This window comes from Pholcus phalangioides, unplaced genomic scaffold (genome assembly GCF_987345545.1).
Source record: "Pholcus phalangioides strain wild (caught in Gottingen) unplaced genomic scaffold, Ppha-v1.0 ptg000001l_1, whole genome shotgun sequence".
NCBI classification, from domain to species: domain Eukaryota; kingdom Metazoa; phylum Arthropoda; class Arachnida; order Araneae; family Pholcidae; genus Pholcus; species Pholcus phalangioides.
Genome location: NW_028301594.1, coordinates 19,413,322 through 19,432,500, shown reverse-complemented (window position 1 = coordinate 19,432,500; position 19,179 = coordinate 19,413,322). Strand labels below are relative to the sequence as shown.

Sequence of the window (19,179 nt, the reverse complement as noted above, 5' to 3'; positions counted from 1 at the left end):
GGTTTCGCCGGAGATGCCCTGGGGGGGGGGGGCAAAGTGCTTAAGTTGCTTCTTGCAACAGAGCCTAGGTGTCTCGCGGTTTCTCTAGTAGAACCCATGCAGAAATGAGATCTAGCTTGAACAGTCCCCAACGTTCCAAAAACCTTAGTCGGCAAATGAACTTCCCCAGCGTAACTTTCGTTGCTTAAACTGTTCCGTTTGGGTATATAGGATTTTATGATGACTTTCGGCAATGCTGTTAACAAGATCTCTTTTAATGGAGCCATAAAAATAGTCTGTTCTACTTTCTCAAATTTTTTCATAGTGACGAGTTAACCGAAATTAGCGACGAGTAAACGAGGGTTTAATAACGTTGTCTATGAAAGGTAGAAGGGCCTGAAGAAAAATGACGACTTATTAGGGTGACGACTTAATGAGGTTTTACTGTATATATACATAAAACATCATTTGCTGGCTTCTTAATTTCTATTTGAAACACTAAAACCATGTTTGTAGCATGTGGTATTTGAAACATTATAAAAACTTACCTATTGAGCTGAAAGGTGGTGCAGTAACCATTTTCAGCTGCTTGGTGACATCACTGCCTTTCTACAGATAAACATCGACGAAGCATAGTTTTCGATGATTGGAAGCTGTCTCTTCATGAAGGATAGGTCCTTCTGTTAAAACTGGAATTTGTATTTACCCACTTCAGTAAAACTCTCTAAATAATAAGGAAAGGGAAAAGTTTCTAAAAAATTGTTTGATTATTTCTGTGGTCAGGTGTCAAAATGCCACATCACTTTTCCTAAAAAATTGAGTTGTTCGCATTCTGGTGTCTCGCCCGTCAAAATTTTAGAAAGTGACAAAATTTCCTCCATCTCTTTCGGTTTATGAGGAACCAATGAAGGCAAATTGCAATAAGTCAAAAAAAGCCCCAGTATAATATTTTTGCAAAATATTGTTCACAAATTTCCCTTTGTGAAATTTTGAAAAAGTGACATATTTTGCCATCTGAGCACAGGTTAAATTAATTAAAACAGTTCTCAGCGGGCCCATCATTTTAACTTCTTCGGGGAAGGGGGAAGAGACAAAGAACATATACCAAATTTTTGTGTGTATGTATATATATATACACCATTGCTAGTGTATTTTTTAAAGCCGATGGGCCCCCTTCCCCAAATGATGGGCCTGGTTCTCAGTAGAATAATCGTTGCACACCTAATATCATAAATCTGCCAACACATCGTTTACGTGAGTGCAAATTTCCTTTATCTCTCTTTTGCTGTTCAAGAGAGAGAATGATTTTGTTTTTTGCAGTGTTAAGATATTATTTTCTATGTGTCTGTGTATATATTAGTTTCTTTTTATATGTATAACGTACCACGTATTTCGTCAAATTAATAAACTTCATATTTAGCTGTTATCTGGAATTTAAGTAATTATTGTGGAGTCAAAGTTGAGTTGTCTATGGATAAGTCACTGCTTCATTTCAAGCACCAGTACACAACTTTCTGCACCAGTGATACGATTATAATGGTGACCCGGACACGATTCATTATAGTCCTATCACTGATGCAGAAAGTTGTGGACTGGCGCTTGAATTGAAACAGTGACTTATCCATAGATAACTCAAATTTGACTCCACAATAATTACTTCAATTCTAGAGAATGGCTAAATATGAAGTTTAGTAATTTGACGAAACACATGATACGTTACACGTATAAAAAGAAATGAGTATACACGAATACATAGAATATAACATCTTGACTCTGCAAGAAATGAAAGCCTTCTATCTTGAACAGTGAAAGAGAGGTAAAGGAAAGGCACGCTCAAAAAAACAATGCGTTGGCAGATTTATGATATTAGGAGCAGCAACACCTGCACACTCTTGCCAACAGCGCCGCCACAGATTGCTGGTTCAAATCCAGCTTATATATGCACTTCATGTTTTTTTTCTCTTTCATCTCTATTTTTTAAAAATCTTTGATTTATTTTCCTTCATAGTGGTATTTTATGGTATTTAAATATTATGGTGTCTGCCATTTTTTAAGTTGGTGCTAATCTCTCACATACACACACAAAAAAAACCCAGTGGAAATGTGGTTCAAAATATATGTGACATACTTAATGCAGGCACGTAGCTATGCTTACACATAAGTCATAAACCGAAAAAGAACACACTTAAGATACGACTGCACATTGAATAAATGCACAGAATACTTCATTTTTAAGAGATACAAGCTATTAAGAGCTGTACATCAATTGAATGTTCGGCATACTGATGTTTTAAAAGATACAACAAAATATTAGCTGTCATACACTGAATACATTGCATGGCATACTTCGTCTTTAAACGAGGCAGCAATCCATTTGGCATCCTTTCCATTGCACCAGCTGCTGCACACTGGAAGAACGTGCAGCACTGTGTACGTATTCTTAGCCATTGAGAAAAGGAATGGAATAGATGGTAATCTCAGAAGCACATTGCAGCGATGATCCAGGGCTATATAACAGAGTAGGGGCAAATTCATAAGAGTGAATAGAGTGTGATGAATATGCATCTCCCATATTTTAAAGAGAAGAAACTTTACCTTTCATGGTATTTCTGAGAGGGGGGGGGGGTGATCACCTCCCTCTCGATTGCACCTGGAAGCATCATCAATACTCATCAGTTTTTTAGTGAAAACATAGAAATTTCACAATAGTGAAGATTTCAAACCACAGTATTTGGAACAGCTATAGTTATAATTCCTTTTTTCCTTGACGATTTCCTTCCCAGCCTGTTGGCAGTTTTCTTCCTTGTTGATAATAGTTGGCCATTTTCTTCTGTTGGTTATCTTCTGAAGGCAATGTCACCTTTAGAGGTCGTCGCTAGTAACTCCCAAAGCAGAATGTTTTGCTTTGTTCTGCAACAAGCCCTCGGCTGACTGGAAATGTTCTGCAGTAAAATTCCCATAAGAGTGTTTTCTACATTTTTCTTAAAGTTCTTTCAGATAGTTCTGCAGCAGCACTGATTGTTCTGCAATGCATGTCACAGATTTCGGCATATTCTGCTTTGGGGGAAGCAGTAATAATAATAATAGACTTTAGCATAGAGCACTGCATTTGAATCGAGTCTTTTAGCATTTTAGAACTTTTATACTGTTCGTTTATATGTTGTATTGTATGTACCGTTTTCTTAGTAAGTTACATTCAGTTTTTCTTGCTGGAATATCTCTCATTTTGGATTTCTTGAATTACACATTCACATTTTTTCTTTTACTAACTTTTTTGCATACTAGCCATTATAGTTTTAATCCCACAATTGCGTTTTTATTAAACCCAGAGACTGGTTTTTGGCAAAACTCTAGTTTTTTTTTTCTTGTCCTGACCGTTAATTTGAAAAAGTCATTATTATTTTCACTTCTGTATCTGGTCAAGGATCATAGGTCCTTACGTAGCTTGTTTCTCTGTAATGCTTGTTATGTGTAGTGCTGCCATCATTTTTTCAAACTGAGTGTGAAGTGTAATGGTTGAATAATTGTATCGCTATAGGCCTGTTGCTCTCTGTGGCAACACTTTTTAACTGGGAGATTGGCTCGCATTCGTGCCTCAAAGTTGGGAACCCCTTAATTTAACCTGAAAATTTTCATTATTGTTTTTGTCGTTTGTTTTTATATTGTCAATTTTTTCATTCTTAACGACCATAGCATTATATTTTTCCTGGTGATGTGTTGGCAATTTTTTCTCTGGCAAGAAAATCTTCCGAAAGCATGACTCTGTTTCACTCTTGGCAACTTCTCATCATGCATTCGGGCATTTTTCTCGTTAAGTACAAAAATCCCCAACATATCACTGAAAGGGATTATTTTATAGCTGTTCCCAGTTTTCCTAAAGAGTTTTTTTAACATGGAAGGCTCTCAACACTCTGTTCATTCAACCAAATTTTTTTTTCAAAAATGTATAATGATATTGTTGAAGTAGGTAGATGAGGCAAATGAAATTTTCTCGAACAAGGGAATTTTCATGGTTGAACCGAAACACATGGATAACATTTTCACATGTTCAGGGCAGATAAAAATACAAAACATCCGCCCGACGTTTATGTTTTTAAAAAATAAAAGTGTAATACAAACCTAGGTATTCGATGCGCAACAATTAATCATGGACAACAATCATGGCTACGGAATAAATATATTCTTAAACGCTAAAACCTCCATTTCGATACAATCCCTAGGAAAATTGCCATAAATGTTTCCAGGGACGAAAAAAAAATTAGGCTGAAGTGTAAAGACGCACAACAACACAACACACGTACTGGCGAGAGGTCCAAACGTCTTTGACCAAAAGGTATGACATTGTGGAGAAAAATGATTGTGATGCAATCGAAATCCAAATATGAATTCATTAATTTATTTATCAATGAAAGATTGTATTACAAAAAACATAAATTTTAATTCCGGAGTATTTCTTCACAATTTCGATGGTAAGTGTGGAAATAAAAATTATGCAAAATGATGAAACAAATGTCATTTGTAGGTTCTGGTCAAAGCCGTACGGATCAATCTTTGTTTACACAAAATTGCGGTGCTTTTCTAAACATTTGCTGCATTTTAATGCTTGTTGACGTTGAAATGCTTTAGGCATTCGGAATTTTCAAATTCAGTGGTTGCATTTCATTTCTTGTGTGTAAAACATGTGTGCTGCTGTGAAAATTTAATCAAAACTAACTTTTCTTGGTATTGAAAATCATAGCTTATCGAGATTCATTTCAGCCATTGTAATCAGTTACTCCTATTTATTACTATTATCATTATTACCAGTGGTGTAAGAATCAGCAGCGGTGCCGGAGCCGGGGGGGGGGGTGTTGTGGAGGCTCGAGCAACCCTCGGTAATTTCTGGCATGTGTCCAGGCACTCTCAGAATTGGGTCAGAAATCAAAATTTCCTGTATAAAAACGGGAAAACTATAAAAGTCTGGCCTTAGGGTTTGCTAAAAATCTCAGCCTATCGACCCTTCTGCAGTATGTGGGGGGACATGGCAAAATAATGTTTGTATAATGCTCCAACAAAATGACCCTGGTTCCTAGTTATGGCCTTCCCCTCAGCAGGGCTATCTTAAGAGCATCATGGGCCCCGGGCCAAGGGATTTTCCTGAGGCCCTACCTGGCAAGTTCTCAAAAATTGCAAGCAGTTCGTATTATTGTGAGACCCCTTTCCTCCTGTGGTTCCTGGGCCCATATATTAAAATGGCACTGCCCCTTAGGTGTAAAACATTTATAAGGATATTGAACAATAGTGCTGTGCATTTTTGGACACCAATAGTATTTTTCATTATTAAGTAGAGTACCTCTCTCCCACTATCAAAATCTCCCACATCATGCTTAAGATCATTGATCGTTGATCATTTGTTGCACCACGTTCATTTTCTACACACGAGAGCTGATTAGACCGGGACCTACAATTTATTGCCAATTCCGAATGGCAGCCTTTCTTTTTATACGCATTTAAGAATCGGTGTACTAATCCCCTGATGCAGTACTCCCTGTGGTAGCAATCTTTTTCCGTGGTCATATTGTCACTATTTCTGTTGTATCCTCTTGTCAGGGAAAGTTTCTGACAAGGACAAACCAGGTATAGAACTCTCAACACCTCTAAACATCCTTTGGCATTTTAGACGGGTATCGTATTGGCCTGGGCTACTGCTCCTGCATCATGCTTAATCCAAGTACCAACAGATCAAAAACACTTCTGACACCTTTGATCATCACTTCTAATACTTTTGATTGCATGAAGTTGTTTTTCCGAAGTTGGGTATGGATTTTCTGATATAGTGTTGTTCAACAAACACAGTGAAATCTCTCTTGGAGCAAAGTCATGTTAATGTATGAGCCTACCCAAGTACTGTCCTGGTGCCCCAAAGCAGAATGTTTCGTATTTTTCTGAAATGAGCTTCCCGCTAACTGAAAACGTTCTTCTGTAAAAATTGCCATAATGTATTTTCTACACAGAAATGTTCTTCTCTTAAAATTTTCCAGAGGAAACATTCTTGCACCAAAACATGCACCACAGCTTTTAGCATATTCTGCTTCAGATTGCATGTTCATACATATTCGTAACATGTTGAAAAACAAACAAAGTTGGGACTGAAAGTTGTGTAACTTGCATCGTATACATTGGATTCAAGCCCATGCACGGGAGGAGGAAGAGTTCATTGCATTGTGCATTCATTAATTATCAGAGGGGCTCAGCCCCCTCCACTCCCCACAAAATTTATTTGGGGGGTGGGGGCTCAAATAGCCTCAGCCTCCAGGTTTCGGGGGCCTATGGATTCATATGTGTCCTGAAAATCATGAGATCTGATATTATGACTGGCTATTGATACTAGGTATGTAAATTTAAATGATGATATTTCCAGCTTTATAAGGGTCCCTTTCAGAACACCACTTTGCTCAAGGACCAAATGGCATTGACTCATCAATGAGAGGGTCAACATTAATTCCAAAAAAGATTTAGTCCAGAAGGTGGTCTTCTAATAGAGGTGAATTAATATTTTAGAAAAAATTCCTAACCAGACAAAAAAATGGCAGATTTAAAGTTGGCTCTTTTGGGCAGGTTTGACTGTTTGAGTTGCAAGAGGGATATAATTGCCCCTAACTATATCAAACCACTAAACAGATAGGGATAGGGAGAGGTTTCACTGCATTTGTCTTCAGTCTTATCAATCTACCCATGATGCACATTGTAGGCTACCTATTTTAAAATTTCCAAAGCTGTGAAGAATGTTTTTTTTTTTAATTATAGACATTTTTAATTACTTTTATCATGATTTCAGGATCTCTTAGAGAACATCCTGCATTATGTCAAGGTACGCATCAGTGCTGAAACCGCAATTTTTATCGCAGTTGCTTCATCCTGTAGAAGCAGTGCCAAAGGAGAATATACCAACAGCTTCATCTTGTAAAAGCTTCAAGGTGAATATATTTAAGTATAAAAATTAAATAAAGTGGACCATAATATCAATCATTTTGATAACTTTTATATTAATATATAGCTAAATAACAATTGGTAATTTTCATCATAACATGTTCATTTTCTGTACACAAGGACTAATTGGACAGATCTACAGTTTATTGCTAAATTAGTTCATTATCATCATCAGAGTCACTCTCATCATAAAATGCAAGGAATTGAGTAATTTGTTAATACAGTCAACGCTCATTATAATGACAAGTACCAAATATTTCCCTATTTCTGTCATGTTATTTTTTGTCCACTACAATGACCGAACTCGGCTTGGTTTTTTTTTTTTTAATGTTTTTTCCAATGAAATGGACAAAATCCATCGTTGAATGAGGTTGACATTGACCTTTGATGCTTGGAGAAGAAAGGATATAAAAAAGATGGTTTATAGATAAGGCTTTGTCACTTCTACATAATACCCGATAACTAGCACCATCGCCAGAAACTTTGTTTACCATTCGGTTTTATTTTCTCATACAGAGGCTCACTCCCAAAATTCCCACGTGGTTGATTTTTTTTTATCTTATTCTAAATTTTATTGCATAATTTTAGTTAATTTCTCAATAGATGCATATACAGGAAAGTGAACTTATTTTGCTACATGTACTAAAAAAACATGTTTTGGCCATGATATATTAGTTTCGTAATTGAAACATACATACTGTGTTATGTATTTGAACTGTAATTTTTTTAAGAGCATTAATTGTTTCTATAATATGATCCATATGTAACCCCCCCCCCCCCCCCCCACTATTTTTGGGTCCCAATGTTTGGTAAAAAGTGGTTCTTTATACTAGTAAAATATGGTAATTCAAAACCTCACGAATTATATTTTTTCTCCACCCAGTTGATGCTGAAGAATGGCCTGATTTCTCATTCAAGTCCAGGCATATTCAGTCTTTTACCTATTGCTATGATTTCATTAGAGAAGTTATTTGGTATCATTGACTCCATTATGAAGAGTGTTGGTGGTCAGAAAGCTTTATTTCCTACATTGACGAAAGCTTCTCTGTGGAAGAAATCAGGTACTCTTTAATCTACATTACCACAATTATGTATATGTGCAGGCAACCTTAGCAAAGGAGAACAGCACCAATTTTTTTTCAGCATAATAGTATGTAAACTTTGAAGATTAATTTGCTCTTGAATGTTACTCTTGTATCTCAAAGTGAACTTTACCATTGAGTATAACAAAGGAAAAGGTTCAAAAACATTAATACGCATTTAAAAATTGAGCATGGCAATGTATACTATATTTTAGGAATAACAGGTTGTATCACTTAAAAGATGAATGCGGTACCCAAAGAAAAAGTGTTTTTCAGAATTTTGTTATCAGGATCGAGCTGCCTTAAAAATTTGGAGGTGAATTGATTGGCTTATTGCAGTGGTGCCTAAAGTGGGAATGAACTGGGGGAAAGATGGGGGGGGGGGAGGGGTCGTGAGAGATACCCAAAAAAAGAAAATGCCCAAATAAGAATTTTTTTCTTCGCAACATTGAAAAGAATATGTCAACAAAAAAATGCCTTTACTCAACTGTGAGCTACTTACCATGTATCATATAATGTAATTTTATCAAATTCTAATTGCAATCTCAATATATCAAGTTAATACTTGTACAGGGGACTTAGAAAAAAATATCCAAGTTTAAAATTGTGTATTTTTCAAGATTACAAATACATTAATATAAAAGGGTAGATTTCAACATATTATGAACAATGGTAGATTTCAAGCAAAGAATCATTTTGAAATTGAATGATTCTTTCTGTGAATCACACTGTATATCAAAATCAAAGAACATACATACACCTCACTACACTTCCCATTTCATAATAAAACAACACTGCCAACTAAATATTTAAGGGGGAAAAAAAGATTTCATTCATCACTGAGTACATGAATTGGAACCGAAAGAGAAAGGCATTCCAAAATATGCTTTTGAGAGGCAGCAAAAGAAGCAGCATCCACATTTATTAACATAAACTAGGACAAATCACAATCAGTTTCTTGTAAAAAGTGGTTGTGGTTCAAAAAGTTTGCGAACCACCGGCTTAATGCATTTACTATTTTATTCACATTATTTCAAGTTTAACTCCATTTGACCTTTACCTTTGAAATTAAACATTATACTTTTCAATAACTTCATTTTGACTGTGGGGGAAAAAAATTAAAATTTAAAGATAATTTAGTTTTGAGTTCAAATGTTTGTCTTCATTTTTTCAAGGTAGATGGGAAAACCCTGAAGCTCATTTATTCAAGCTGAATGACAGGCATGGTATCGAGTATTGTCTTGGACCTGTAAGTCTTAAATTTTTGTGAATCAATTCACTTCTTTGTATATGTACATAATTAAGTGTAAAAATTTCCTCTAGTTCATTTTTTAACCACTCCACTTTTATTATTTAATTATGTTACATTTGTCAATATTAAATTTCTGTCAATGCAAGTGCTTGCAATACTGCATTTTTTTTTTCTAATTTCATGCGTAATTGTTTAGAATACTTACATTTTCATTTTATGCAGACTCATGAGGAAGCAGTAACAAAGGTGGTTGGCGGATCTCTTCTGTCTACGAGAGGATTACCTTTACGAATCTATCAGGTTAAAAATATATTCTTGATTTCAATTGTTTTAATGTTTATTAAAGGTTCCTAGTAACCTAGAAAGTCAGGAAATAAAAAAAGGTCAGGGAAAAATGGTTTTTTTTTTTAAAGTTACTTCTATACAGCTCTAAAAATATTGAACTATTTCCATAGCATTGCAAATACAATTAATGTTACAAATTCCACAAAAGACATTCTGCCAATTATAGAAAAACTTAAATTATGCAGATATAATGCAGTGAAATTCATTTACTGTTTAAAAAAATAAAAAATTCTGAATTCTATAAAATATATATATAAATATCTACAGTGAAACGTGTATGAAACGGAATATCAAGAAACTAAAATAATATTTCATTTTAGACAAATTTCTGTTTTATATAGGTGCAAATCAAAAGCACTAATCACTAAGACTATATTTTGATTCAGTTTAAGACAGGTTTCTGTTTCATACAGTGTCCGTCTTAGACAGGTTTCACTGTATATATATACTGTGATCTCCCACTATTTCTGCCTGAATATTATTTAGATAAGATTAAAGAGTTCAATACTGTAATAACCAACTTAAATACAGCAGTAACCAACTTTTATTTTTGAGAGTAAATATAGAAATTAGAGTAGGTAGGCATGTGTCTATAGCTTGTTAGGAGTCTCAGGACATCATTTTGCCTGGGTTGCTCACAGTACTGTTAGAATGGAACTAATAGACATGTGTTTTTGGAAATTTTATGAGGATGAATAAATGTGTATAAATATTTGTTATTGTTCCAACCACCTGGGGAAAAAACTGCAGATAATATCCAGTTGTGTATAATAGACTCAAAAACTAACAAACTCAGATTAACATATAACCAGAATTATAAGTAAAATATTACGGGACTTGTTATCATGCAAGAAAGTTATTATGCAAGTTAATGAGAGCTCACTATATTATATTATTTTATTTATTAAATTATAATATATATTCTCTTTGCTCCAGAGGTAGAAATATGTGTACCTTCATTTTTGTTTTGAATGATCTTAATGATTTTTTTCTCAAGTTAACAGCTTAGGCACACATTTGTTTACCTAGCTCATGTGGTCCTAGTAAAGATATCAATCCAAATTAATTAATTAATAAAGTAATCTTTTTTTCCTTTTTAAAGATCATTTAGGCATAAAATAAACACAAATCAATCAAAAAAAAACCTTTTTCAATTGCCAGTTTTGGCTCACGTTTGAAAAGGTAAAAATTTGACATTTATGGACTTCATGAAATTTAAAATATGTTAAAATTTTTGTTTCTCTCTTCAGCTTCAGCTAATCTTAATAAAACCTGACTGACAATTCAATTATGAGTTGTGAATAATTTTTTTACTAATATATATTTAATTCATAGGATATATTTGTGAATAACTTTACTAATAAGCTCTTCTAATATTTATTTTTCTTATGTTTTATATGATCCAACAATTTTAGATTTCAACTAAATTCAGAGATGAAATCAATCCAAAACTTGGTCTTCTCCGAGGCAGAGAGTTCATAATGAAAGGTGAGACACATGATGTTTTCAGTTTTTTCACCAGAATGATAATTTTTGTTGTTATTTTTTGTTCAATACATACTCTTTAGGGGGTTCCAATTTTTTCTCCCCCCTAAAAAATTGGAATTTTTTCCTTCAAAATTGTGACAACTAATCACATTTTAGTGATAACAGGAATGAAAATGGGAAAGAATATCATGTGAGTTATGTCAAATTAAATTCTAATTTTCATTTCAGATATGTATACATTTGATGCTTCAGAAGAAAAAGCTAAACATTCATACTTGGAAATATGTGCTGCTTATGACCAACTTTTTGAACTACTCAAAGTTAAATATGTAAAGGGTAATTTCTCATCTATAATTTATATTCTCATGGTCTGTTTTACCCGTGGCCCCTATAATCAAATGCCTCTAGCTTTTTAATTATTATAAGATTTATATTTGATACTATGGGCATTTTACTCCTAGGAAAGTTACACATTTTTATTTCCTCTTGCAGTGAGAGGATCAAGTACAGGAATGGGGGGATCTCTATCACACGAATATCATTTCTTATCAGATGTTGGGGAAGATGAAGTTCTGATCTGCACAAAGTGAGATGTTAACTCATTGTATTATATTATTATTTTTGAAGAGATTTCTCATTTGCAAAAAAAATAATAATTTCATACGCTTGACAATTTTAATCAATTTTAGATCTAAAAATTATTTTATGGCTTTTTGAAATGCTTGTTAGTAAGTTTAGATAAACATGAATCACATGATTTCAAACCTAATCATTTTCTATCCCTGTAAACAGAAATATATACAACCTTTTACTATTCTGTATTAACTGTTTTTTGTTGATATTTGAAGTTGAATGAAGTATGTATTTTCATTGTTATTACCATGGTAAATTCATTGGTAAATAACAATGTATGATCAATGAATATAGTAGAACCTATCTTTCCTTGACTAACTAGGATAGAGAGCCAGCTGGTTTAGAGAAAATCCAGTTTATTGAGGAAGAATAAAGAAGAGTAAAATTTTTTTTAGACTCTTTTCTATTCTTTCCTCATTTTGCTAGTTCCATGTCAAAAACATTTGACAGGGTGCCCCATAATAAACTTCTACTAAAACTTTCAAACCTTGGTTTAAATGTTCAACTGCTGGAATGGGTGGAGGCCTTCCTTATTAACCATAGCCAGTTTGTCTCGTACAAGGGCCAGAACTCCCCATTCTTCATGCCAAGTCTGGCACACCCCCAAGGCTCGGTTCTCTCACCATTATTATTTCTAATTTACATAAATGATCTACCTGACTCCATAAACTGCCATATCAGACTCTTTGCTGATGACTGTGTCATCTATAAAACAGTGTCCAATCATTCCGACCAAGAATCTCTCCAACACAACCTTAACATTATTTCCAAATGGTGCTCAACCTGGGAATTGCCCCCTCAATTTCTCAAAAACTGTTTTTATGAAAGTTACCCGTAAAAAAATCCCCCACGATTTTCTTTATTCAATAAACAACTCTTTGATCTCTGAGGTTTCCCATTATAAATACCTAGGCATTGTAATTTCTTCCGATCTCTGCTGGAACCTTCACATTGATTATATCTTTAATAAATGTCTCCTAAAACTCTTTTTCCTTCGCGTAACCTGAAATACTCCACCCGTCATGTCCGTCACTTGTGCTACCAGACATATATTCTCCCTGCTCTCTCCTATGCCTGTGAAGCCTGGGATCCCCACACCCAAACCAACATAGACAAACTAGAATCTATCCAAAATAAGTCCACTCGTTTCATTTTTAACTGTTGGTCTTCATCTGTCTCCATAACAGAACTCAAGCGCCAACTCAATATCCAACCGCTCTCCTCTCTTCGACTTATCTTTCGTTTAACTTTTCTTTACAAAATCCTCCATGGGTTTTTTTAATATCGACACTTCCAACATTCTAATTAAACCCTCACATTTCTCTGTTAGACTCAATCATTCCCAAAAATTACAGCCCATCTTTGCCTCTTCAGATTGTCACAAATTTAGCTTCTTCCCAAGAACTATTATCGACTGGAACAACCTACCATCAAATATTGTAGATTGTAATATGATTTCCGAATTCTCTTGTTCCATCAATCGTCACTTTCGTCATATATAAATTTCGCATTCTCTTGTGTAGGCCTCGGCCGATCAATATTGAATAAATAAATAAATTTGCTGCGCATGTGTTATGTTATGTTGGATGTGTTAGGTGTTTCATAGTGAAATAATTGCTGTGAGTGAGATTAGGTTTTCTTAAGCCAATAGGGACTTACATACTGCCAATTACTTTTTCTTAACTTCACATGCATCTTGTATTTCATTCCTCTGTGAAATTTCTGGAAAAATTTGGTTGACAAAAGGGCTCTTAGAGAAGGTATATAATTTTGAAGAAAGGGCTAGATGAGTCTACTGCATTGTGTTTTTATTCCTGTTTATTCATCTTTCTGTTTTTTTCTTCTCAATTTTAGTTGCAAGAATGGTTTAAATAAAGAAATTTCAAGTAAGTTTCCTAAAAAATAATATTCTTACAAAAAATAAATTACATTAGACTCCCTCAATGATCCGTTAATGTGCTGATCCAGCATTTTTAGAGGTTTTCTTCAAGCACAGAAGAGTAAAACTTATCAATCCATGCCTCTCTGTATACAGTTTATATTATTCAAATAGGATTTTTCAACTAACTGTCAGTAACCCAGTACATCCTAGTCTAATATGTGCCAGATCAGGGAGAGTCTATTGTACTCATTTGAAAAATTAATGAAAATTAAGAACTAAAATGGTTTCCGCAATAAAAACAGCAATATGTGCAAAGTCAATACTGTCGCATAAAAAAAAATTTGCATTAAAAATTTGGTTTAATAATGTAAATTTGGTTTAATAAATTAATTATTTTAAACTAAGAAGCCCTTTTAAATTTTTAAATTTACAGGTTCCAGAGAACAAAAGTGCTTTAAATGTGGTAGCACATTGGAAAAACAGAATGGAATCGAAGTAATTCACTTAATACCAAGTACTTTGAGCACTGCAGGATATATTTTATTGAATTAAATTTCATTTATGGTATTCTTGAATTATTAAATTTTTTTTTTTTACTCAGGTTGGTCATGCATTTTATTTGGGCACTACCTACTCCGACACATTTGGTGCTAAATATAAAGCCCAAGACGGAAGTCCGAAGTATGTGCACATTTGATTATGTTTGCACATTTTAAATGGATTTGAATATTTTATGTACCACATTTATTTTTCATCAGTGTATTTCTCGAAAAAATCGTCTTTGTTCTTGTATAAATACAATTTTGGTTTCGTGAGCTTGTCACACCCTCTTGAAAATATCACTCAAATATCTTTAGATATTTTTAACAGAAATAAGAGACCTTATTGCATTGCTGCAAAATTATTTGAAATACTGGTGGTTTATTAAAACATTCAAAAGATTACTTTTGTCATAATCATAATTAAATATAATTCAAGTTATCATCATCAATGGTGCATCAGTCCTAAGACTGGTCCCCCCTCCCATGTTAAGCAGCTGCCACTCATCTCTGTCTTGGGCTTTGTTCTTAAGTTGGTTATAAAATTCAGGTATTAAGTATGTTCATTACTTTGTTGTTTTATCTCTTCAAAGAAATTCAGTTTGGAAGCAAATTTTAAAAGCACCACTATTGCCTGATTTTACAAAAAAGTTCAATTTTTATCATTGATTGTACTTTAAGGGTAGCGATTCGAAGTAGCTGTCTTGATAAAAAACATTCAAGTCGAGATTTGTATTTATATTTTTGTATTATATATTTTAGTGTTCTGCAGATGGGATGCTATGGATTAGGCATCACTAGAATTCTAGCTGCAAGTATTGAATGCCTCTCATCTGAAGATAACATCCGATGGCCATTACACCTTACACCATTTCTGATTTCAATAATTCCACCTAAAGTCAGTTTTTGGTTTTTTTTCCCAGTTAATTAAATTTACTAAATATAGGAAACAATCTCGAGCTTTTTGAAAGATTTCTGGATGGTAATTTCAACTAATTCTATAGGTGGTTTATTTAATCTATATAAACAATTTTAGATAAACTAACTCCACTGGTTATTATAATTTACATTAAAATATGATAATGTAAATTCAAAAGAAATTTTGAAAGTAATTGCTATGATGATATAGTTGAGCAAAGCATAAAATTTGGGTTACTTCTACCAATGTGGTGGTGTTACTAAATATGGATCTGCAAAACTCTTCCGTGTTAAAGCATATCAACCCTTTTCTGTTTTTGTTAGTATTATAGCATAATGATTTCAGGCTGCTGGATTGCTGTAATTGGAATAAACTCAATTATTTTGTGTATGAGCAATGAGTAGAGCCTGGAAGTTTAGGCACTAAAAATGGTGAAAATAGGCAGGCAAAAAGACACTAAAATATGTCTAAAATAGGCACTAAAAAGTCATTTATAATTAACAGAAGAAAGGAAGAGTAACTAAAAGCTATACAAAATTAAGGGTCTGAATACTGGCTAAAAAACTGGCAGCACTCACTGAATCAACTGTTTTAATAATGGATCATAATAACTGCATTATTAGCTAAGTTGATATTATTATGACGAGAAAAAAAGTATTTAGCTTCCTTCAAGGTTAAAGGTGTGTCATTAAGTTGAATACTTACTATGTAGTTTTCTGAAATGCAAAATAAAATAGTGTCAGCTGAAATAAAGTAAGATTTATATAAAAACTATGTATAATATTTTCATGTGGGATTATTTAAAAATCATTTTCACAATATCTACATATTTTTCTCAAAGTTTTTAAATATTGAGTCTTGCATTTGATTGGTTTACACCGATTTCAGAAAAGATCTCTGAAATTCTAAAGATGATTTTTCCATGTCTAAAATAACATGCCATGTTAGTTCGCAATACATCTATGTTCTATGTTCTAGAAAAATAAAATTAAAACAATATAGGTCCCAGACCCATATCAACTTCTATCCCACCCTACGTGAGTCATTGCATCCACTGCTGGGCTGTTGAGACAGTCATTAGTTAGCTATTCATCTACAGTGCTGTGCAATACATGAGCACGAGAAACAGATCAGTTGCGGCCCGGTATGAATGATGTCACGGCCCAGTACCGGGGTGCAGCCCGACGGTTGAGAAACGCTAGACTAGAACTTTTACAACAATTTTCCTGTCTCAAGACACTTAGGCCTATTTCCATTCAAATGGGGCCAGAAGGGGGAGATTTGGTGATAGAATTAATACTAAGGGTTAAAGATTAAAAATTATATATTTTTCTAAGTTTTCAATGTTAAAAATATTGAAATTCTTCTGAATATTGCCTTAAAAATTCATCAATAAACATGAAACCATGTTGAAAGAGACATTTATGGCAGGAAAAAAATCAAAAAAGCATTTTTTGCAAAAATGAGTTTGAAAATAGGCAAAAAAGGCATTTATGGTATTTTGCCTTAACTTCCTGGCTCTAGTGATGAGCATGAAGAGAGAGGAAAGCCAAAAGATGCTGGAAACTCTATTATCAACAAAAATATTTATTAAAATTCAGCTATAACATATATATTATTAGAAGGGTTAATGGAGGTTACATAGTTATTTCTGTCAACTATTAAAGTGAAAGGTAAAAATGTTAAACTCGTTTGCACAAATAATTAGAGTGCTATTTATACTATATTTTCAATGACTATATTGATGAGGTAAATTCACAGCTTCAGTTTTGTGAAACCGTCAAAAGCCTTCGTAAGCAAAATTTTTTGCATCTATTAGTAATCTTTTTTTAGTCATCTATTATCTGATAATAGATTACTTTATTTACTCCTGGAAAATATCAGTTATTCATACAGTCAAAGTATCATGGTAAGTACAGTCAAACCCCAATTTAACGAATGGTAAGAAACTGATCATTATATTCGTTAAATCTGGGTAAAATTCATCAGGAACATAGATGCACTCGAAACTGCTAATTTTAAAGCTACTTACTTTGGCTTAAAACTTAGAATAAAGTTAGGATGCATAAAAAAAATTGTCTTATAGAATTCCGTTTCGTACATGAAACATTTTTATCAAATTGAAAAATGTTGAAGTTAAAAATTGTCAAAATTGCCCTTCTTTTAGCTATAAAAAAATGCTTTCTCTTTTTATGACCCACCATTGTTTGCTTGTCAAGACGGAGCACAAACTTAAAGTAACTTCTTTACTATAAGTAATTCTTTACTGAAATCTAAACATGTCGCTAGTGCAATGTTTTATGGTATTGGTATGCACCAATTGGTCACTAAAACCTTCCTACAAACATTCTAAATGGCTTTATTGCCTCCTTCACTCAAAAAGGAACAGAGGCCTGCCTTTTTTTTCCAGAGAAGAGCTGAAAGTCGAATCCTGGGAAGTCAAATCTTCGGATTGTGGTTTTGGGTGGCAAAAAATAAGAAAAAAAATTATAATAGTTCGAAAATAATTCATTGTTAAGGATTTTTATTCATTAAATAGGGATTTGAGCTTTATTTTCATCAGAATTTCAGGGAAAAAAATTATTAAATCAAGAAAATCATTGAGTCAGAGTTTGTTTATGAGGGTTGGACTGCACCAGGAGTCTAACAGCCTGAAGTCCTTCCACCATATTTTGCAGTATTGTTCATACAAAAAAAATATTTTCTTTTTAATTATCTTATAATCGTTAACATTTTTCAGAAAGGAAGTAAAGAAGAAAGAGCAAATTATTTAGTCGATTATCTATTCAATACTCTCTCGAATTTGTACCAACTGCAAAATTCGGTTGTCGTTGACGATCGAGTTAATCTAACGATTGGGAAACGAGTTCAAGAAGCAAATTCTTTGGGGATACCATATTCCGTTGTTGCTGGAAGTGCCGTAAGTCTCAAAAGATTTTTTTATATGAATGATTTTTCTTCGCTATTAATCTGCATTATATTGAATTGCAATAACATCAAAATCTAGATGTATGTAGATGCTAACATTTTTTCATGCTAATTTGAATTAACGTATTCAATTTTTTTTCTGATTTAATTTTTCATTTTTTCATAAATTTTTTTCCAGGTACTTGATTCTATACCAAAAGTAGAAGTAATTGATAATTACAGAGGCGAAAAACATTTTATGTCACATTCGCAGCTAATGTCATATTTTAATGCTATGAAAAGTTTGTACTTTTTGAATCAAAATGAACCGTAGTTGTATAATAAATTAGTTTATTTGTTATCTTTTCATTTGTTTTCATTTTTAAATTTCAAGTAAATGGTGTGTGGTGTATATCAAAAAGATCCAAAACTTTGGAAATATATAAAATTGTCAGAAATGTCGAAATGATGGGGGAAAAATGATAGCAAAAGAAAAATAGTAATAAAGCAATTGGGGCATTCAATGTCTCATCATTAAGCAATTCCTAATGTTTAATAATTTTCTGATGAATAATAAAGGCTGTATACAGCTCATCTGTAGTTTCAGAAAATCTTAAATTACGCATATGGATGATCCCTGAACATTGCGATTCAATATATATTTTTAGTCGAAAATTTTCTTCCAGTTTATGCACACTTATTGAAAAAAATTTGAATGCAGAAAGTATACACACGTGAGAAATACTGGTGGTAATTTGTTAGTTATATATATCACTCATAGATGGCAGCACTAAAAAGGCATTCATGTAAATGTAGTTAGTAGCGGCATATTTTGAATTTTATAATTTTTTATCAATACTGTATTTTGTTTCTTCATATAAAATATCTTGAACAATGTTGCTGTGGGTGAATATTAACCGGATTTGAAGCACTTTCAGTTTCAACTGGGGCGTAGTCAGAAATTTCGTTCGGGGAACCAAAGTGATAGAACAATAGATTTGGGCATCTTTTTCCCTTTCTTCGGTCATTTTCTCACATTTCGGGCGGGGGGATGTGAAACCACAGAAAACCAACTTCAGCCGACCACCACTGTGGCGCCGGTGGGGTTCGAACCCGTGTCCTCGCGATGCGAGTCCGTCACTATGACCACTCGACCACCACAGCGGCAGGGCCAAGCTAACCAG

General features: G+C 33.5%; 2 protein-coding genes across 3 annotated transcripts in view; one reads left to right on the top strand and one right to left on the bottom strand.

Moving 5' to 3' along the window:
- Positions 1 to 4,303, bottom strand: part of LOC149090030 (uncharacterized) — a 10,527-nt gene extending 6,224 nt beyond the window's left edge. The window contains exons 1-2 of the mRNA XM_089232009.1: positions 4,099 to 4,303; positions 528 to 703 (exon numbers count right to left, since the gene is read on the bottom strand). The gene's annotated coding sequence lies outside the window, so the exon portion shown is untranslated. The remainder of the gene's footprint in view (positions 1 to 527; positions 704 to 4,098) is intronic.
- Positions 4,304 to 4,516: 213 nt separating this feature from the next.
- Positions 4,517 to 18,355, top strand: ProRS-m (prolyl-tRNA synthetase 2-like protein, mitochondrial). Of its 2 annotated transcripts, none has more exons than XM_089232008.1 (14): positions 4,517 to 4,742; positions 6,797 to 6,935; positions 7,832 to 8,009; positions 9,206 to 9,279; positions 9,505 to 9,582; positions 11,043 to 11,115; positions 11,344 to 11,451; positions 11,608 to 11,701; positions 13,603 to 13,634; positions 14,064 to 14,125; positions 14,232 to 14,311; positions 14,932 to 15,067; positions 17,829 to 18,008; positions 18,195 to 18,354. In XM_089232008.1, exons 2-14 carry the CDS (start codon positions 6,822 to 6,824, stop codon positions 18,327 to 18,329), a joined length of 1,344 nt encoding a protein of 447 aa, XP_089088134.1. In that variant the 5' UTR covers positions 4,517 to 4,742; positions 6,797 to 6,821; the 3' UTR covers positions 18,330 to 18,354. The 2 variants fall into 2 exon arrangements, with proteins under 2 accessions (XP_089088134.1, XP_089088133.1); XM_089232007.1 differs by having other exon boundaries at positions 4,519 to 4,701; positions 18,195 to 18,355.
- The last annotated feature ends 824 nt before the right edge of the window (positions 18,356 to 19,179 follow it).